The sequence below is a fragment of the Doryrhamphus excisus genome, chromosome 4 (assembly GCF_030265055.1).
Source record: "Doryrhamphus excisus isolate RoL2022-K1 chromosome 4, RoL_Dexc_1.0, whole genome shotgun sequence".
Taxonomy (NCBI): domain Eukaryota; kingdom Metazoa; phylum Chordata; class Actinopteri; order Syngnathiformes; family Syngnathidae; genus Doryrhamphus; species Doryrhamphus excisus.
The window spans coordinates 20657552-20680382 of NC_080469.1; the positions used below are offsets into that span (position 1 = coordinate 20657552).

Here is a 22831-nt window from a genome sequence, read left to right on the forward strand (position 1 = left end):
ACAAGGTGCCACGCCTTTTCCATATTTGCATTCCAGGTGCTCATAGAGGTGGCGCCTTCGGGTGCAGTTGAGCACAAACACACACACACACACACACACACACACACAACATTCAAAACGGAACTTTGGCAGTTGTAAAACCTTGGGCATAGTCCAAGTGCTGACAGATAGCAAAGAGCGAGAAGCTATAAACAATATTAAAGGATTATGTCTTATCAGTCGTTGTCCAATGTGGTCAAATATGCTTAACAACGGGAGCGCCTGCAACATTTAGCGTGGAGTAATTGTCAACCTGATGCCTACAGTCAATTCCGAGGGATCTGTGGAGTCTGCTGGAGGAGGAGAAGAACACGAGGCGTTCCGGCGCACCAGACCTCATTATCTCTGACAGGTCATTCATTAGCCACTGGCACGGCTCTCAACAGCAACGCAGACGCAACCCAGACGCCACAGAAAAGGTCTGGCTGCATGTTTTGGGTCAGTGCCATGCTGGAGTTCTCATCCGATATTCAACCATCCATATCAGGACTTCTTGCTGCAAAGCACAATGTTTCGACCTCCAAACACGCCGAGTCGAGTCCAGACCTTTTTCTAGGTGACCCTGGGTGACCCAAATGTTGTTGTGGCCCATTCCAGTCTTATACAGGTCCACAATCTTGTCCCTGAGGTCCTTCGACAGCTCTTTGGTCTTGCCCGTGATGGTGGAGAGCTTTGATGGGCACATGAGCAATATGTTTACACTAGTCAAAAGATCCTTTTTGGATCCACGGACAGGCTCGTGTTCCCGCAAACCTTCGCCAGGAGGCGTGGTACAGTCACATACACCTCGAGCAATCTTATTATGTCAAACTAAGACAGGAACGACATCAAATCACACAATGAATAAGACTCATCGCCATCCAGCAGTTACTCCAAGAGTTATTCAGAGAGATTATGATGTCGCCGTTTGATGTGTGTGGCGGCAAGCACATTAACTCCCTCAATAACATCATCAAAAGGCAGCGTTATGCATTCCAACGTAGTCGCAGAAAAAAACAGCGAAAATCAATGTACGGTGCATTCAAGGCTTGGCGCTCGCTGAAACAACAAAACAAAACAACATAAACATGCAACTGGGGGATTTTTAACCGAATATTTTTGAGGGGGAATAAATAATGGACCATATTTAAATTGATATGCATTAAATTGAATGGCGGTCGAGTGGTTAGCGCGCAGACCTCACAGCTAGGAGATCCAAGTTCAATTCCACCCTCAGCCATCTCTGTGTGGAGTTTGCATGTTCTCCCCGTGCATGCGTGGGTTTTCTCCGGGTACTCCGGTTTCCTCCCACATTCCAAAAACATGCTAGGTTAATTGGCGACTCCAAATTGTCCATAGGTATGAATGTGAGTGTGAATGGTTGTTTGGCCACCAGTCCAGTGTGTACCCCGCCTCTCGCCCCAAGACAGCTGGGATAGGCTCCAGCAACCCCCGCAACCTTCGTGAGGATAAGCGGTAGAAAATGAATGAATATTTTCTTCTAATATTATGTCTTTATTCTCATAATCTTTTGACTTTATTATTTTAATATTAGAACTTTTACCCAACGTAATTTTTCTAAAATTGCAACATTATTCTTTGTTTCGTTTGTTTGTCATCATAGTACGACAAACGTATTTTAGTCTTGAATATTTCAGCTTTACATCTTTTTCCCCTGAATATTATGACTTTATTGCCGTAATATTTTGTCTTTATTCTTATAAAACGACTACTCTTTTTAAGCCGCACTTTGGACACCCCTGCTGTAGATTGTTTTTTTGACAACATGACTCAGTGGCTCATACCCCAAAGCAATCAGCAAACTAATCGTGCATCACGCAGTATCTGCAACCCATTGACTCAAATGATTTATAATTGTAGTGATGTTATGCATTTTTATGTGTCAAGCATGCATAGGAGGGGAGCTTGTACATGAGTGGCCTGTAGTTACCGTTCCGGTAGGTACCGTAATGTGAGTGTGAATGGTTGTTTGTTTATGTGCCCTGTGATTGGCTGGCCACCAGTCCAGGGTGTACCCCGCCTCTCGCCCGAAGACAGCTGGGATAGGCTCCAGCAACCCCCTTGTGAGGAAAAGTGGTAGAAAATTACTGAATGAATAAATTAAATGTAGTTACCGTATTTTCTGGGCTATAAGTCGCTCCGGAGTATAAGTCGCACAAGGCCAGAAATGCATCATTAGGTAGAAAAAAACATCCATAAGTCGCACTGTAGTATAAGTGGCATTTTTTGCGGGTAATTTATTTTACAAACTACCGTATTTTCTGGACTATAAGTCGCTCCGGAGTATAAGTAGCACAAGGCCAAAAATGCATCATTAGGTAGAAAAAAACAGTCGCACTGGAGTATAAGTGGCATTTTTTGCGGGTAATTTATTTTCCAAACTACTTGACCAAAACAGACATTACGTCCTCTTGGAAGGCAAGTCCTAACAATAAAAGAATAGAGAACAGGCTGAATAGGTGTAAGATATGCTAACACAATGCTTATTCAGCTACACCAAAAATAAACATGAACAGAAAAGGTTTTTTCATTTATAAGTCGCTCTGGAGTATAAGTCGCAGGAACAGCCAACCTATGAAAAAAAGTGCGACTTATAATCCCGAAAATACGGTATTTACATGTTACAAGTGTGCAGTATTTTGAATCACAGCGGCTTGGTTCGGCCCCACCTACAGACCCGGTGGTTGGGGGCCCCCTGCTCGGTATTACAGGAGTGCTTACAGTAGCATAATTTTTACCGTGTTAGCCATTTGGTGATCGGTGGACAATTTGGTTGAACAGCAGCACACTGGGGCTTCTACCAGAAATGCTGCATCACACTGCGCTGTCAACCTCACATTTTCGCTCTACCGCCATCCGTCACCGTGAAAGGCTGCTGCTGTATGTGTTAAAATCCGACTTCTCCGACAGGATGGGAGTCACATCCTGTTTTTTTTTTTTTTTCTTTTTGTCCCTTCCTGGCGTCAAGTTAGTTCACAGAGTTTCCTGATTGAGATGCAGCTTTTCACTTGGCTCCGCAGACACAGCGGTCAGAACGCCATGGATGCGGGCGAGGTGAGAGAAGGAGACGCGGCGAGATGCGACCATATTTCATTTGTCACACGTCCCTCACGCTTGTAAATCCCAATGCGGCGATGATGAATTTGAAATGAGTTGTCAAAAGAAGACGGGAGACTAAAAGGGAGGAGAGAATGTACGACCTGGCCATTATATACAGCTCCGTCTATACCACTACGACGGCTTGCAGGCAAGCGGGGAGGCCTTAAATGCTGCAGTTGCCCTGGTAACCAGGCAGCGACGGAGCCAAGGAATCTACAGGCACAAGTCAAACCCTGAATGCAGAACTTTTCTCTCCTCTCTCCGTCGTCCATTTCCTTCCTTCATTCAACCCCTCCTGACCGCAAGCACGCGTCTGCTGCTGCTGCTGCTGATGTCACGGTTGCCATGGAGACCGAAGCCTCACAGCAACGAGGCGATGCAGCAAGGGTAAGGTCAGGGGAACGGTAACTACAGGCCACTCATGTACAAGCTCCCCTCCTATGCATGCTTGACACATAAAAATGCATAACATCACTACAATTATAAATCATTTGAGTCAATGGGTTGCAGATACTGCGTGATGCACGATTAGTTTGCTGATTGCTTTGGGGCATGAGCCACTGAGTCATGTTGTCAAAAAAAACAATCTACAGCAGGGGTGTCCAAAGTGCGGCTTAAAAAGAGCAGTCGTTTTATAAGAATAAAGACAAAATATTACGGCAATAAAGTCATAATATTCAGGGAAAAAAGATGTAAAGCTGAAATATTCAAGACTAAAATACGTTTGTCATACTATGATGACAATCAAACGAAATTTTAGGAAAATTACTTTGGGTAAAAGTTCTAATATTAAAATAATAACGTCAAAAGATTAAGAGAATAAAGAAAATATTCATTCATTTTCTACCGCTTATCCTCACGAGGGTCGCGGGTGTGCTGGAGCCTATCCCAGCTGTCTTCGGGTACACCCTGGACTAGTGGCCAGCCAATCACAGGGCACATATAGACAAACAACCATTCACACTCACATTCATACCTATGGACAATTTGGAGTCGCCAATTAACCTAGCATGTTTTTGGAATGTGGGAGGAAACCGGAGTACCCGGAAAAAAACCCACACATGCACGGGGAGAACATGCAAACTCCACACAGAGATGCCCAAGAGTGGGATTGAACTCGGGTCTCCTAGCTGTGAGGTCTGCGTGCTAACCACTCCATCGCTGTGCAGCAACCACAGTGTTAAAACAATTTTGATGGGAGTCTATGGAGAGCAAATATGTTTAAAAACAAATGAGCAAAAGCAGATGGAATACAAACTGAAGTTGTGAATGAAATGACTTATATTAATTATGTTAACCGCAATAACGTTTTGTTGATGTAAGCTAACTCATTTCAGTTGTATAAGTTGCTACTCTTTTGTCCTTTTCCGATTCCGATCTGATACCAATGCTTTGTGCAATTACGGGTGCATATTAAAAAGTATTGTCTTTCAAATCAGAGCATAGCTCATAAAATAAACTGTGTTCCTGTTAATGATATGCATTACCTTAAATGACTGAACAATCAACATTTTGATATTGAAGGTATCAATGTTTCCGTATCGATCAGCACATCAATACTCATCGTGACACGAAAGAAGGAGAGATTTTCGGGCTGTTTGGTTCTGACACTGAAGAAGATGACTTAAGGGGTTTTAGTTCTGGTAGGCTACCGTTCAACCGGCCGTGTTACATGCACAGCTCATCACTGCATTTATTTAATTTAAAGTTTTAAAAAATCTATCTGTATACTAAATATATAGTATTGACATTTAGTATGGTCTACATAATGTCATTGTATGGTCATATCACCTTGTACTTTGGTGCAAGGTACATTATTAAAAAAAAAAACCTTAAACTGTATTATGGAAAGCAGGAAGTGAACAAATGTATCAGTTACTGATTGTAAAAGTACCAGATGGAGGGGTAGGATTTAATAAGCTTTGCTTCTTCCTACTCCTTTTGGACTCAATTGTAATCTGATGCATGTTCAAGTGAAATAAAACCATTACCATTACCAAATATCCCATGTTATGACGTGCACACCTGCAGCTTATAGATCATTAGAGGTCATTTAGTGGTTTATATACCGGTGTGCTCTATTGTCCGGAAATTACAATAATCCTGAACCACTGCAAACAAAGGTGTGAACATTTGTCAAAACATGCAGGCCTACTGTACTGCCTGTGCTATTATTTGTCTGACAAACACACCACTTATTAAAGTCCGACTCCATAAGTCTAAGGATCAACTTGAAATTTCTCAACACAGCTCAATGCGCTGCTTTACAAAACACCCACTGTTGCGCTAAGGCAGGGATCTCAAACATGCGGCCCGCGGGCCAAATGTGGCCCGCAGGACACTAGTTTGAGGCCCCCGCCTTGATATGAAAGTTTAATGTTAGTGCGGCCAGCGCAAATTTGATATGGATGCTGTATGGTATCATGTACCCAGAAAAAATTATTACGTTTGATTAATGTTCATGTTAAAGGTTAAATAACTGTTAATAGTTATCCTCCCTATCCGTGTGGAAGTGGTAAGTTTTTGGCTATTTAAGTTTAAAGGAAATAACTTGAAGGCTACCGTTTAGGTCGCTAGCTCTCTAGTTTGCGAGTTAGCATGTGTCTCAAGACCCTGCAGTTGCGCAATATGTTGTAAATAAAAAGAGTATAAATGTGACTATAGTCGTGTTTTGTCATGTCTACAGGGCTCTAATAATGCTTTGTTCATTTTAATCTGAAAAAAATAATTTGTCTACCCACCAACTATATGTGGTTTCTTAAGTTTTTATTATTTGCTGTTTTATTATTATTATTATATTTATTTATTCATTACAGATTGATTGATTTTCTTTATTCTTGATTTGTTTATTTATTTTTCATCTTATTTTGTGTAGAAAAATAAAAAGTAAGATATTTGAGAACAGTGGAATGTTTTATCAGAGCTTTTCTTGTAGAAAATTGGAACCAAAGCGAAGTTTGAGCAAGATTGAAAAACATGGCCGCCATCAAACGAAACATCTTTGCAGGGGAACGGGCGGGACTTAACCACGAATTGTCCATAAGTCATTAATCATTTGTTGAGGATATCTGTATAGGACACTTATTATGTTACAATGTTAGATAAAACATTGCCGGTACATGTTAAATCATACATTGTTTATAATGGACACAGATTGACCCTTTTCCCTTTTCCATTTCCTGACATAATGATTGGAAAGGAGGAGACCAGGGTTCAATCCCACCGTCAGCCATCTCTGTGTGGAGTTTGCATGTTCTCCCCGTGCATGTGTGGGTTTTCTCCGGGTACTACGGTTTCCTCCCACATTCCAAAAACATGCTAGGTTAATTGGCCACTCCAAATTAGAGGTCTACACGGAGCGGCTGGCTGGACTCCTCGGCTAACGGGGCAGGGCAGGATGAAGAAATCTCAAGAACATGGCCACGGCTGTGGCCACAGCTATGGAAAACTAATATAAAAAAATACTGATAGCCTCATTTGTTTCTTGTTCCGTGGCTGTCGTGCCACGGCTGTGGGGCAGGGCGGCCAAGGAAAAGCACAGCCGTGTCGACCTCTACTCCAAATTGTCCATAGGTATGAATGTGAGTGTGAATGGTTGTTTGTCTATATGTGCCCTGTGATTGGCTGGCCACCAGTCCAGGGTGTACCCCGCCTCTAGCCCGAAGACAGCTGGGATAGGCTCCAGCACCGCCCGCGGCCCTCATGAGGAAAAAGCGGTAGAAAATGAATGAATTAATGATTTCTGGATCGGACTGCACAGCGGTCCACTGGTTAGCCCACAGACCTCACAGCTAGGAGAACAGGGTTCAATTCCACCCTCGGCCATCTCTGTGTGGAGTTTGCATGTTCTCCCCGTGCATGCGTGGCTTTTCTCCGGGTACTCCGGTTTCCTCCCACATTCCAAAAACATGCTAGGTTAATTGGCGACTCCAGATTGTCCATAGGTATGAATGTGAGTGTGAATGGTTGTTTGTCTATATGTGCCCTGTGATTGGCTGGCCACCAGTCCAGGGTGTACCCCGCCTCTAGCCCGAAGACAGCTGGGATAGGCTCCAGCACCGCCCGCGAACCTCATGAGGAAAAGCGGTAGAAAATGAATGAATGAATGATTGGAAAGGTGAATTTCCAGGTAGCTCCACAAGTGTCAGTCAATGGTCCAGTAGCTTTTTCCGTTGAAGTCCAGCTACATAACACATCTGCAAAATATTGGCCACTCAGCCACAGTTAAATCATGCAGATTGTTATGACGGTCTGAGTCGGCTTCTCCTGTGTAGGGAGGATCAGCTGGCAGCGCCGCTGGATTAAATAAATCCTCCAGCATGTGCGTACACCAAATGAGAAGAAAGTCTGTTTCCAGTGGATGAAGCCACCCCACACACACACAAAAAAAGGTGTAACCTTGAAGCGTTTTGACCCTAAAAAGTTAGCTGTGGTCAGAACCCAAACACTGCAGTATGTGTGCCCCCACTCCTCCCTCCTCGAGAGGAAACATGACGGGTGGAAACGGGCGGCTTAGATTGGATAATCTAAGCCGCACACAAGGGCTCTTTGTTCCGTTACTCCGCCACCAGCATCAACATCATACCAGCACCCGTTTTCACAATTGGTCACACTTGCTGGGAGTGTGAGCGCTGGATGACGAAAAGGCGGGGCTACGGGGGTCAGGGTGGTGGTGCGGGTGATGGCGGGACCTCACCTGGATCATGTAGAGCTGGGCGATGCGGTACTCCTCCACACTCATGGGCATGGGGATGCGGTACTCCTTGATAAGCATGGTGACTTGGGGTGGAAAAGGAGTGGTATAGGAAAAGGACGGAAGGGAAGGGGGGGTTAGGGAAGGAGGGAAGGGAGTAGGGTGGGAAACTCCGGAGGCTCCTACAAACGGTTCGTCAAACCAGCCGCTGAGGTCCACATTGATGGCTCCTGTGAGAAGAAAGGAAGACATTAAGAAACCAAGGAAGCCGTACTTGGAGAATTAATAATAACACCTCATCAATGGAGTTAAAAATAAAAAAAAGAAGAAAGGACCGACTAAAGTCCTTCTCTGACAGCATCCATCACTCAGAAGTGTGAAGAAAAAAAAAAAAAAGCACGCGAAGGATCAAATTCCAAGAAGTGGAGGCTCACAGTGGGATGTGCTGCATCCATCCAGCATCTCCCAAGTAAAGCACTTCCCTTGGTAAACTTCTCTACTTATACACAGGACCACAGCTTGGTGTGTGAGTGTGTGTGTGTGTGTGTGTGTGTGTGTGTGAGGGGGCGGGTGGCCGGACCTTAAAGCCTTCTTCGCCAACGGTCCCTAACAATCGCCCAAACTTTCAGCCATGTCACATGTTGGGGGGGTCACTCAGCATACAAGGGATTACAGTTTAGTGGGGGGGAGCATTACGTAAAAGTCCCCCCGCCCCAATCTCCTCCTACCCCAGTGCATGATTGAGGTTGCACAAATAGCCCAGGCCGGGCCAGCGCTGGGTGAGGGTGGAAGGCGGTGGCGTGGGTTATACATGCGCAACATGTGGGTGGCGTGTGAGTTGCACAAGCCTGATAGAAAGAACGCTTTCAAGACAGGTGAAGAAACATCATCATTGTGTGGAAAGACTTAAGTCTACAAAAAAAATGAGAGACGCCAAAAAAAATGGATGTCCAACGTTGTCACAAATGTCCCGCATTGACCCTAACAGCATTTCAATGCCTTTGCGTTGGGGATTCTACCATTAACTACGTGTGCCTCCACATTGCATCCAGTGATCACATAACTTCATGAAGAATTTAGTCAATTTAGTCTGGAAAAGACCCTGACCCAGGTTTGATACCACCTTTCAAACCACCTTTCCAACCCATTCCCCATAATCTGTGTCGGTGTCATTTGTAGAGAGAAAAAGTGGACTCAGTGGACCAGCCAGGACACCTCTAATGTGATGTAATTTGGTGCTGTAGTGTAAACGTTCCATTTTATTCCTATAGTCGCCGGGTGGGTGGGCAACAAAATATAATATTTTCTCTGAATAGCATAAAACATTCATATTAACAGCTGTGGCTGGAGGCAACCTCCTGATGTATTATTAAATAATATTAGTGGACCAGTCAGGGCACCTCTAAGGTGAAAAATGTTATATATTTGTTATTTTTGTGATGTAGTCTAAATGTCCCGTTTAACTCCTGTGGTTGCCGGGTGCGTGGGCAACAAAATATATTAAAATAGCATGTCTGAATAGCAGAAAACATTTGTATTAACAGCTGTGGCTGTAGGCAACCTCCTGATGGGGTTTTTATCAACACCATAAGAAAACAGTAGCTGCACATAGAAACAGTTGCATTGCATAAGCTCAATGTCCACTCATTCCTGACCACGTTTCCTTGGCAGGCAGCCATAATCGCACTAATATTCCCACCGCGTCACTTATCCGGCAAACAAAGGCCAGCATTGGTGAGGCACCTGGAGTCGCACGGAGCTCTGGTCTTCCGTGTTCCTGTGTGGGCGCCCTTATACTCTAAGCTTGCGGACGCGTGCAACCAAAGCGCTTACCTAACAGGCTACAATGCTTGTTTTGGAATTATATCATCGTTGCAATGCAGTGGATCAAAATCAGAGCAGGGCGCCACGTTTCGCCGAGAATAACTGTCCTCTCGGGAGAAGCGAGGATATAAGTAGGCTAAGCTGAAAAGGCCCAAAAGGAAAGCCTGCGGCATCGAAGCCCGAGAGGTCTCAGGACGCAGGAGGCTGAATTTAGAGGGGAAGGTCACAAGGTTTGTTCCACTTGGAGCATGCATCAACTCGGTGGCAGCAGCTCAAACGACGGCTGATGCTGCTACCACCTTCTGAGAACTCCCTCAGACGCTTCCTCTTAGCCAGGATGTTTAGGAAATATTTTAGTGTGGCAGAATGAGACAAATTGGAATAAACTGGGGACTCTTTCGTCACGGCAGTCTCCATTCCCGCACATCAACACTATGGAACACATAGACCAGGGGTCTCAAACTCAATTTACTTGGGGGCCACTGGAGCTAGGGTCTGGGTGAGACTGGGCCACATCAGGTTTTCCAAAACAAAAAAACAAAAAAAACGCATTTATTAAAAACAGAAAAATATACAAACTTTTTCTACGCTGATAAAACATTCCACTGTTCTCAAATATCTTAATTTTTATTTTTCTGCACAAAATAAGATGAAAAATAAATAAACAAATCAAGAATAAAGAAAATCAATCAGTAATAAATAAATATAATAATAATAATAATAATAAAACAGCAAATAATAAAAACTTAAGAAACCACATATAGTTGGTGGGTAGACCATTTTTTTTTCAGATTAAAATGAACAAAGCATTATTAGAGCCCTGTAGACATGACAAAACACGACTATAGTCACATTTATACTCTTTTTATTTACAACATATTGCGCAACTGCAGGGTCTTGAGACACATGCTAACTCGCAAAATAGAGAGCTAGCCACCTAAACGGTAGCCTCCAAGTTATTTCCTTTAAACTTAAAAAAGCCAAAAACTTACCACTTCCCCACGGATAGGGAGGATAACTATTAACAGTTATTTAACCTTTAACATGAACATTAATCAAACGTAATCATTTTTTCTGGGTACATGATACCATACAGCATCCATATCAAACTTGCGCGGGCCGCACTAACATTAAACTTTCATATCAAGGCGGGGGCCTCAAACTAGTGTCCTGCGGGCCACATTTGGCCCACGTGTTTGAGACCCCTGACATAGACTTTTTTGTTAGAAACGGTTTTGTGACGCTGCTCAAAGAACAAAGTGGGGGGGTAAGTCACCATTGATACACTACTCTAGCCACGTTTACATGAGGAGATTTTCCTCTTTCCGAATGACGTACCAGAAAACGGTGTATACATGGAAAGGAATATTCCAATCTCCTGTCTACATGCACCACTACAATCAAACGGAATAGTCAATGGAGCATGTGCAGTAAAACGTAAACAACATCACGTGATTCATTAAAGATGGCGGACGAGAGTGTGATTACCACGGTTGTTGGGACAGTTGCTACGCTTTTTTTTAAGCAACAACCCGAACGTTCAGTTCTTTAAAGTTTGTATCAAAAACGAACTTTCTACTGTAGTCCAGTGATGACTGCTCGCCGCCATTTTCAAAACCTGAGAGAACGTCACAGCTGAGCATGCGCTGAAAGAACGCACCCTGACAACTTTCCGATTGAGCGGGTACAAGATACCTCAATCGGATTGGGGAAAGGAATATTCCACCCCTGTGAATCCGATTATATATTCATTCGGATTGGCACTTTTCTTTGGGAATGAGGTGTATACAAAGGTTACATTCTTTCCGTTTGAGCAAATAACCCGAATGGAATTGGAATATTTGGGTCCATGTATACGTGGCTACTGCCGATGGGGCTGTCAAACTGCTTCAAGTCAAATTACGCCTATAAGAAAGTAAAGTCATAATATTAGGAGAAAACTCATAATATGGGGGGGGACTAATTAGGCAAATTAGGTTGGGGAAAAAGTTTGAATATTATGATAATGAAGTCAAAATATTCATAGAATAAAACCATACTAATAAGAGGATAAATAAAAAATATTTGTAAAAAAAAATTTTTAAACAGCAAAAAAAAAGTGTAAAGAAATTGTAAAAAGAAAAAGTTCATATTAATATGCTTTGTTACCGATAACGCAAAGCTGAGGGTCTGTTTTGTTTTTTTACATACAAAAGACGTCTCTGCTTATCTACATGGCAGGGCTCTACATTAAAAACAAAAATGACTTGCCCATGGGGAATCCTTAAGGTGAGAACTACTTGCCCGAACTTGCCCCATGTCAAATGAAAAAACTGCCATAATGATATCGTGTTGTTGGCAGGGACGCCATGATAGATGTTTTCGTAGTTAAACGATCGCTGATTGGTTGATCGTGAACAAGAACGGGTGTGGGTTAAACGTGGACTGCGGACCGCGGACCGCGGACCGCGGTCTAAATAAACGATTCTGATTGGTCCATTTCAAGATTTGCAAGGATTGGTTTGCAAATTACCACCGGAATTACGCAGTCCGTGTTTTACCAACACCCAACAAGAACCGCTTTAAAAAAAACTCTTCGCACTTGCCCAACGGGAATATCACTGATTGGATTTACTTGCCCAAATTTTGTTTTAACTTGCCCCGGGCCATCGGTACATCGTTATTGTCGAGCCCTGCATGGGTTGGTTTCAAAAATTCAAAAGTGGCGCCAGCATCCTTTGATTTTTCAGTATGCTGCCCTTGGTGGAAAAAGTTTGGACACCCCTGGTCTAAGTGAACCGGACCAGTTTGAGTCAATATCGGGTATGCCTACAAAATAAACAGGTTCCACTGTATCAGTAATTGCAGAGACATGGCGAAAGAGTACGATTAAACAATCTCGGGCATGCTAAATTGTGCAAGTGTAATCGTGTGATGTTCCTTCATATTCAAAACAAACATAACCATGACTAAATAATGTCCTATTTTATGGAAGATTGTCTCTGCCCACAGACACTCCGTGGCGATGCTGACTCCAGCTTTTGGCTTATTTAGCATGCAGCCTCTTCTCTCCATTGCACTCCATTGATGAGGCTTTCGGAGCTTGGCTACTCCATTAACATAATCGATACGTGTCATCGCTTTTCCAGCAGCCTCATTCCAGAGATGTGCAAACGCCGCTGCTTGGTGGTTTGCAAGACCTGCAATCCTCAATCCACTCGCCAGTCTCCAGTGTGCAAGTACTGTGCTTGACCCAGAAAAAAAAAAAAAAACACTCACACACACGGAGCATAAAAATAGCCCAGTCACAATAATCCCACCATACGCAAGCAGAATGCTTGACGTTGTTTGCTCAGAGAATATGCTCATTCCCTTCTAAAAATACAGCCCGCCTCCCCCGCCCCCACCATTCCCCCGGAGGCTGTGACGCAAGAGCAGCACACAGCGCCGCTCATCGCAAAGCAGCTAACAAGGTTCCCCGCTCCCGCTAAGCGGAGCCTTACGAGACGGGTGGGGGTCTCGGCATCGCAGCTGCTTTCTTGGAAAAGGTCCTGACCCATCCGAGGTACCTCAGGGCAACCGGTACAACAGGTTTGACCCCATAATTGGCTTTGGCTTGAAATCTCTCTCACAGCCCTACAACACAGCCACTGTAACTTTCGGGTGTTTAGCTGAAATTGGTACGCTCCATTAGGGACTGATAAATAAATCTAGAAAACTTTGAATAAAGATGTCTTGAAAAATATTCTGCACAATGTTTTTGTGACACAAAAAAGACCATTTGTATTTTATTTCCTATGACAGAGAGGATTAAACTGCAGCGACAGGCAGGTTTTATTGATTCCAAAGCAACTGATCATAAGAACTCAGGACATCTGACATTTGTTTGTGTTGCATAATAAGCTTGAGGCAATGAAGTAATGATGAAATTCACTGTTGCATCATGGGAACCGTTTCTTACGGCCACCCAAACGGGCCGAATGAAACATATATTGTAGTGGCTATTTGTCTTTCAAAAAATAACGTAACTTAAACTATAATCAAAAGGCCACTGATGCACCACGGGTTGTGTTTTACGCAGGCAAGAGAGTCATTGCCCAAACAATCTTGTTCCGTTTCTTCTTCTTTCCTTTTATTACCAAGCAAGCAAACAAACAAACAAAAAAGGAACAAGGGCCTTGTCTCCTGTTGCCTCTCTTGCGCTGGTACAAAACATAGGCCCACCCCGGTGCATGCTGGTCCTGTGAGCAATGCCTACCTAAATATATTGCAGACGCCCAGGGTGTTATCCAATGAAATAAACCCACAAATTAACTACTAATTAACCCCAACAAAATATGATAGATAAGCAAATAAATAACTAACAAGAAAATATTATCAAGTAATCCAAACAAAACAACAACAACAAAAAATAAATCAACAGATATAAAAACCTAGGAACACACTAACAAATAGCTCCAACATATATAGTACACTCTGTTCACCTTCATTTGCTCGTACATTTGGAGGTTTAGCTCAGAACCCCAAGTAAGGTTTCCGCTACATGAATTGATTACGGCGCAGTGGCACAATAAAATAAAAGCAGGCAGGGTTTGTTTTTTGTTTTTTTTTTAAACTTGAAAAACCAAGATACATATATTATTACCGTATTTTCTGGAATATAAGTCGCTCCGGAGTATAAGGCCAAAAATGCAAAAATGCATCATTAGGTAGAAAAAAACATATATAAGTCGCACTGGAGTATAAGTGGCATTCTGGTTGTGATGAATGCATGGATCAGGGATTCAGTGGCAGAGAATGTAAGTGATGGACGGAGTCGGGCTATGTTCTTAAGATGGAAAAATGCAGTCTGGGTTAACTGTTTGATGTGGGGTTCAAATGAAAGGGTGGGGTCTAGGAGGATACCAAGGTTGCGGATGAGCGGGGATGGAGTGAGGGTGGCGCTGTCAAACTGAAGATAAAAGTTATGGGTGGGTGTTGTGGTGTTTTTGGGACCGATGATGATAATATCTGTTTTGTCACTATTAAGTTTAAGAAAATTTTGTTCCATCCAAGTTTTGATATCAGCACAGTGCCCTGTGATTGGCTGGCCACCAGTCCAGGGTGTACCCCGCCTCTCGCCCAAAGACAGCTGGGATAGGCTCCAGCACCCCCCGTGACCCTCGTGAGGAAAAGCGGTAGAAAATGAATGAATGAATGGTTGAAAAACATGGCCAACTTCAAGCAAAACGTCTTCGCAGGGGCATGGGGGGGACATAGCAACTCAACTAAACAAACTAAAGTCATTAACCATTTGTCTAATGATTATACCATTTTGGGATCTGTATTATTATGTATGCTAGCATGTCTTCCAAAGACAGCAACCCATCAGGGCGCCACAAGTTCCATTTACAAGGCACAACAAAAATCTTGGCCTACAAGGGCTAAGACTAACGGTCTTGTTTTCCACCTCTCACTCCGCTATCCATGCTCTCCCTTGAACACGCTCGGAAAATTGTTACGTGGCGCGTCTAAAATACCATCAATCACTGGCCCTGCCTGGGCATGGTGGTGGTGGGGGACAACTTCAGCCATAGCAACCGCTGCCAGGACAGCCGCAGGCCCGACACAACAACACCCCTTGATTGGATTGATGCGCTTATCCGCCAATCCAGTTAAAATGTCAAAGGGCTTACGACAATACTGTGTGTGTGTGTGTGTCAATGTGTGTGTTCTGTGATTTCTGTCCGGTCTAATGAGAGCAAAGCATGAAGGAAAATTAAGCTGGATAAAATGAGACAGATATAGACGGTCTACATGGGCAAAGACTGGCCAGGTACACGTTGGATTGGCGCCCCTCTTGTCAATGAAAGGTCCCACATTAGAACCATTTTGAAGTACGGGACAGATGTCCAACAATAGTGTGTTCGGAAGTATCCGTATCCGTCTCCACACGCAAAACTTGAAATTATTATCATTTATTCAAAATTATTTCAATTATATGTGCAATTTACTGTTTACGCGGTACATTGTTGTTTATATTTGATGTCTATTAAATAAATAAGTGATATAATTTTATTTATTATATTATTATTTCTTTAAATTATTTGTGCAATTTACTGTACTATTATTTACTGTGCAATTTACTAGTTCTATTATTTACTATTACTATTTACTGATCTATCTATCTAAGTTGAAATAGTTGAAAAAAAACTGAAATAAAAAGCTGTAACTCTACAATAAAAAAATAAATATGTAATATAATTTTATTTATTATATTATTATTTATTTATTATTTATTTATTTATTTAATAAATATATATGTGATATAATTTTTAATATATTATTATTATATTATTATTTGTTTGTTTAAATTATTTGTGCAATTTACTGTACTATTATTTATTGTGCAATTTACCAGTTCTATTATTTACTATTACTATTTACTGATCTATCTATCTATCTATCTATCTATCTATCTATCTATCTATCTATCTATCTATCTATCTATCTATCTATCTATCTATCTATCTATCTATCTATCTATCTAAATTATTTGTGCAATTTACTCTACTATTATTTACTGTGCACTTTACTAGTTCTATTATTATTTACTATTACTATTTACTGATTATCTATCTATCTATCTATCTATGTTGAAATAGTTGAAAAAAACCCTGAAATAAACAGCTGTAACTCTACAATAAATAAATAAATAATATAATTTTATTTATTATATTATTATTATTATTTATTCACTAATTTAATAAATAAATAATTTTTATTTATTATATTATTATTTATTTATTTAAATTATTTGTGCAATTTACTGTACTATTATTTATTGTGCAATTTACTAGTTCTATTATTATTTACTATTACTATTTACTGATCTATCTATTTATCTATGGTGGTGCAGTTTGGTTTAAAGGTGCTTTTATTATACGCTGTAGTTTCAAGTGTTCAACCCTGCAGCTCCCACATCTGAAGCTGACTGACGGATAGCTGGCGACTTGTTTTACAAAGTGGTGGGCGTATGCGAGAGGCAGGTTAATCTTGCTAGCATGATGTCATGAAAAACCACAACTTCAAACGTGAGCGTTTCAGCACCCTTAAAACATGATTGCTTCTCATAAACAGGCTCTTAAGACACAACATTGTGCATAATGGAGGACCTTTACAACCAACTCAGTGGTTAACGTATTATTTTACAGACTATTGAGTGCATCTGAATGTAAGCCACATCCATCAAATTTAAAAAAAGAAAAGTGCATAGAGGTGTACACACTGCAATATGGGATATTCACACAGAAATACACACTATAAAACTTGTTCCCGGCATCACTAGTCATCTCTCATGAGACATGCCGTGTTTTTTTGCTTACCAGCAATAGCCCGTGCAAAAACTTCTCCACTTGCTCAAACTCACTTAGATTTGTCAGATCCATAAGACTTCAAAACGTGACATTAGCATCCAACTCACTACTTCCTGAAGCATCATGGGAACTGCAACTAAAACCATAAATTAGCCGCTTTGTTGTGGAAGCCGCAGGGTTCAAAGCATGTGAAAAAAGGAGTGGTTTATAGTCTGGAATTGACTGTAACCTACTCTTTACATTTCATTCATTCATTCATTTTCTACCGTTTTTTCCTCACGAGGGTCGTGGGGGTGCTGGAGCCTATCCCAGCTGTCTTCGGGCGAGAGGCAGGGTACACCCTGGACTGGTGGCCAGCCAATCACAGGGCACATATAGACAAACAACCATTCACACTCACATTCATACCTATGGTCAATTTGGAGTCGCTAATTAACCTAGCATGTTTTTGGAATGTGGGAGGAAACCGGAGTACCCGGAGAAAACCCACGCATGCACGGGGAGAACATGCAAACTCCACACATTGAACTTGGGATTGAACTCTGGTCTCCTAGCTGTGAGGTCTGCGCGCTAACCACTAGACCGCCGTGCCGCCTTTACATTTCATGTTACTGTAAAAGGCCTGTAAAGTTAACACAGGTTTTTAGGTGGTATCAGTTTGACTCTGGAACTGAATATGGAACTATTTACAGTACTTTCTTATAGGGAAAACTGCATAGAATTATTTTGGAAATAAACTGTATGCAACCTAAAACAAAATAATAATAATAAAATAATAATTTTTCCAATATAAATTTGTATTTTCACTCAGTAAAAATTGTGAAATGCTGCAATCAACTATTTTGTGGTTTCTTACAAAGTTTGCCGTTTGACGTCAATGATGTTCAGGCAGTGCCAGCAAATACATTCTACTAAATCATCTTAACCTCATATGACAGGTAGGGCAAGGGTGTGGGAAGCCAAGCTCAACAAACAGGCTATCGTGTCGCCAACCACCACAATGAAGATGAAGAAGAAGCAGCAGCAGCATCTCCACAGGCTCAAAAGGAGGTGGGATGTGCAACCTGCCCTTGTTCTTTAGTCATCATTGCAGTACGAGGGGATGAGCTAAAAATACCCCGACACCCTCTGAGCATCTTCTCCATTGTGTTCCTCCGCCTCCTTTTCCTCCTACAGTAAGGAATGCTTCTTAAAAATAGACTTAGAAAGGAAACATTTATAGTACCTCCCAAAAGTGAGCACATGCCTCATATTTCAGTCACTATTTTATTGCATCTTGTCACAAGAAAATACAAATCAATCAAAGCTACGCGACTTATTTACAGGCCGCCATTTTGACCCAACTCAGACAAAACAATTTTGCTAAAAGTCACCCAAGAAGGTGTATATGCCAATGGGCAGACATCTGCATTGATACACATTAGCCACGTATACATGGACCCAAATATTCCGATTGCATTCGGTTTATTTGACTTTTTAAGAATGTAACCTTTGTATACACCTCATTCCCAAAGAAAAGTGCCAATCCAAATTAACATATAATGGGATTCCCAGGGGTGGAATATTCCTTTCCCCAATCCGGTTGAGGTATCTTGTACCCGCTCAAACGGAAAGTTGTCAGGGTGCGTTCTTCTTCGTGGTGTTTTTCTTCTTCTGTTGTTTATTGGCGGTTGGCAAGCAGCTTTCGTGTACATTAGCGCCATCTGTGGAACAGAATCTAAACCCTTCTATAGTTTATTCACAAATCCAGTTTTATTAAAAAAGAAAATATATATCTATATAAAACATGTCCTGAGTTTAATTATAAAATATTAGCAAAATTGAATTTGATCTTTTCCTGTTTAAATTTATCCCGGGTGCGTTCTTTCAGCGCAAGCTCAGATATGACGTAACACGCAGATCCAGACGTTCTTCACTTTTAAAAATGGAGGCCAGCAATCGGCACTGGACTAAGCAAAGTTTGTTTTTGATCCAAACTAAATTTCAAGACTGGACAAAGGGAAAACTGTCAATACAGAGTTATTCCAACAAGTGGGAGAAACACTTGGGGAAGTCTGTATCACGTGGTGTTGATGTTTACGTTTTACTATGAATGCCCCATTGACTATTCTGTTGGATTACAGCACCGCATGTAGACGAGAGATTGGAATATTCCTTTCCATGATACCAGGGGTCTCAAACTCAATTTAACTCGGGGGCCACTGGAGCTCGGGAACTTGAACTTGAACTTCGCTTTGGTTCCAATTTTCTACAAGAAAAGCTCTGATAAAACATTCCACTGTACTCAAATATCTTACTTTTTATTTTTCTACACAAAATAAGATGAAAAATACATAAACAAAAATAGCCAAAAACTTACCACTTCCACACGGATAGGGAGGATAACTATTAACAGTTATTTAACCTTTAACATGAACATTAATCAAAACATAATAATTTTTTCTGGGTACATGATACCATACAGCATCCATATCAAACTTGCGCGGGCCGCACTAACATTAAACTTTCACATCAAGGCGGGGGCCTCAAACTAGTGTCCTGCGGGCCACATTTGGCCCGCGGGCCGCGTGTTTGAGACCCCTGATGTATACCAGAAAGGTCATTCGGAAAGATTCTATCTGGAAGGAAAAAAAAATCCTCATGTAAACATGGCTAATTTACTTTAGTGTATTTCTGGGTTATTTCTCTGTTTTTTTGTCAATATTCAGCCAATAATAAAAAAGTGAGAACGAATTATGTGTCCATGATACGTTACATTTCGTTTTTCGCTGTCACTGTAAACACGGAAGTGAAGATGTGAGCGCGCTACTCAGGGACACATTTGATTGGTGGAAATGACTATAATTAGCAAATGGTTGAAATTTGCGAGAGCTGCAAAATCCTGGAGGTAGGACCCACCACTCACACCAACTCCTCTAAAAGTGTGAGTCGGCATGTGTGTAAAGTACAACACATTAACCAAAAGCATTGGGCTGCGTTCCCATTCCACCACCAGGAAGTTGCACAAAAGAAACGTCTGCTCTTTTGGGAAAGGCCTTCACCAACTGTTACCACCTACAAAATTGGAAGCAAATGATGGAGAATTAAGGGGTTTGGTCCATCCCCCTAAATGATTAGTGTGTCCCTAGACTGCCAATACGGTTATTTTGGGAACATCGTGTGTGCATTTTTGCCTCTCAAAGATATATTTGCTGTAATTAAAATGTACACACACCTTAAAAAATGAGCCATTGTTTACTTACGCCTCGCCGGCGCACATTAGCCTGACATTTCCCGATAGGGCCCGTCGCATACCTCACTCTCATCAACGTCCAAAATTAGATGACCTTGTATGCAAATTACACTCGCATTAATCAGTTACGTGTGGAGGTTAAACGAGGATCGCTCAGGCAGCCCACATCAGCTCCACGAGGAACGTTCTTACATAACTTGGGGGCCCGGTAACGGAAAGCGTGGCTGTGCTGGCATTCTGACCAGCCCATTAGCTAATTCATTCAGCCCACGGGCCGCTCTCGGCAAAGGCTTCTGTTTCGCCACACACTCTTTTTCCTTTCAACATCACAATCAAACCCTCTATGAGTATGAGTGTGTGTGTGTGTGTGTGTGTGCTGGCAACAAGATGCTGATTCAGAGCGGGGCCTTAGGGCTGTGTGATGTTTGTGACGAGTACACTTGACAGCTCTAAAACGTGACTGAAGAGCTGGGAGGGAAGTCTTGCCGGAATCCCTTACTGTGTGTGTGTAAAATATATTTGACTCAAACGCTACATTTAAGGCAGCAAACCGTCATTTTACACACAATGCAGTGTCAGTCGTCCCTTGCTACGTCACGGTTCAAATTCTAAAGAAATATGTATTCATGTTCCAGGATCGTAAAACATGGGTGCTCTTTAAAGGACAAACGCCATAAATGATATTATTGACAGCAAAGACAGAAACTGTGATGAAAGCCACAGAACCAGAAATCAATCATTCATTTTCTACCGCTTATCCTCACAAGGGTCGCAGGTGTGCTGGAGCCTATCCCAGTTGTCTTCGGGTACATCCTGGACTGGTGGCCAACAACCATTCACACTCACATTCATACCTATGGACAATTTGGAGTCGCCAATTAACCTAGCATGTTTTTGGAATGTGGGAGGAAACCGGAGTACCCGGAGAAAACCCACTCATGCACGGGGAGAACATGCAAACTCCACACAGAGATGGCCGAGGGTGGGATTGAACTCAGGTCTCCTAGCTGTGAGGTCTGCACGCTAACCACTCGATCACCGTGCAGCCAAGTTACATTTTAATCACAGTAAAAAAACAAAAAAAGGGAGAGTACTCGAGTACTCGAAGAAAGCATGCACAGGGAGAACATGCAAACTCCACACATTGAACTCGGGATTGAACTCGGGTCTCCTAGCTGTGAGGTCTGCGGGCTAACCACTTCCGCCGTGCAGCCCGAACCTGAAATCATTCATTCATTTTCTACCGCTTTTTCCTCATGAGGGTCGCGGGGGTGCTGGAGCCTATCCCAGCTGTCTTCGGGTGAGAGGCGGGGTACACCCTGGACTGATCGCCAGCCAATCACAGGGCACATATAGACAAACAACCATTCACACTCACATTCATACCTATGGACAATTTGGAGTCAATTTGCATGTTTTTGGAATGTGGGAGGAAACCGGAGTACCCGGAGAAAACTCCACACAGAGATGGCCGAGGGTGGAATTGAACCCTGGTCTCCTAGCTGTGAGGTCTGCGCGCTAACCACTAGACCGCCGTGCCGCCCAACCAGAAATCAAACTTATTTTATTCATCACTACATCTGTCATTCATAATTTCACAAAAGAATTTCTGCCAGGAAATATTTGTATATTTGACACATCTCTGTCCTGGTTGCTCAGTACAATCTAGATAAAAACATGAATAATATATAAAGTATATATATATTTTTTCAGTTTTTTCATCGCTTACCAACACTGACATGTTCACCCGTAGCATATCGCCACAATTAAATCTGTGCGTATTTTTGCAGCTTCAGTGCGTATTTGGCATCAAGACTGACGGACTGCCTTTTCCGCGCTTGAAAAAGACAGCGATGAGTTTGAGTGCACGGAAAATAAACACCAAATATGGAACACAATCTGCCAACCTCGTGAGGCAAAATGTTACGCCTGAGGCCAAAATGTATTCTCTTCCCTGCCCCTGTATCCTCTCCATCATTGCTTGGAGGGGAGGGGGGTTGCCATGGAGACACCGAGGCCTCTCATCTCATTGGCTGCCCGGATGAAGTCAGAATGACGAGGGAAGTGGAGCCCACGAGCGCCTGATTCTTGCTGCTGCATCTACTGCCTTCACACTCTGCTTATGATCATTTCCATTCAGATAGAATATACATACGCATATATACTGTATATACCAATGATTGATTTAGGGTATGCTGCAGGTTTAAAGCCACAACCGTGAGGCGGAGGAGACGGAGTGTGGGCGTGGCATCACATCACATCAAACATCTTACAGCTGAGACAAACTGACAACAACAGCTGCTACATGCCTTGAAGCTTGGAGGCTGGAAGGCTGGGAAAAGGCTTGCAAAAAGCAATGCACTGTAATTGGTAGAAAAGTGACTTATTTTGAGGCGAAAATGGAATTTTGTCAGAGCAAAGATGGGGTGGACATCGCTGCTACTGGCCATGAGGCTCACATCCTGCGCTCCCATGCAAATCATGACATGCCCCCTTTTCATGAAGGCAGCAGACCGGTCCCCGAGGTTTATTTATGCAAACAAGCAGGAGTGAGCAACCTGATAGGAAGTCACATTGAGGTGGTTTGCATTGCCTTCATGGAAAATGGCC

General features: G+C 42.4%; 1 protein-coding gene across 6 annotated transcripts in view; it reads right to left on the reverse strand.

Annotated features, from left to right (window-relative positions):
• Nucleotides 1–22831, reverse strand: part of LOC131127834 (membrane-associated phosphatidylinositol transfer protein 2-like) — a 79800-nt gene that overhangs the window by 41567 nt on the left and 15402 nt on the right. For all 6 annotated transcript variants that reach the window (XM_058070109.1, XM_058070110.1, XM_058070111.1 and 3 more), the window contains exon 2: nucleotides 7835–8061. In XM_058070109.1, the coding sequence (XP_057926092.1) occupies nucleotides 7835–7912 (78 nt within the window). In that variant the 5' untranslated portion in view covers nucleotides 7913–8061. The remainder of the gene's footprint in view (nucleotides 1–7834; nucleotides 8062–22831) is intronic.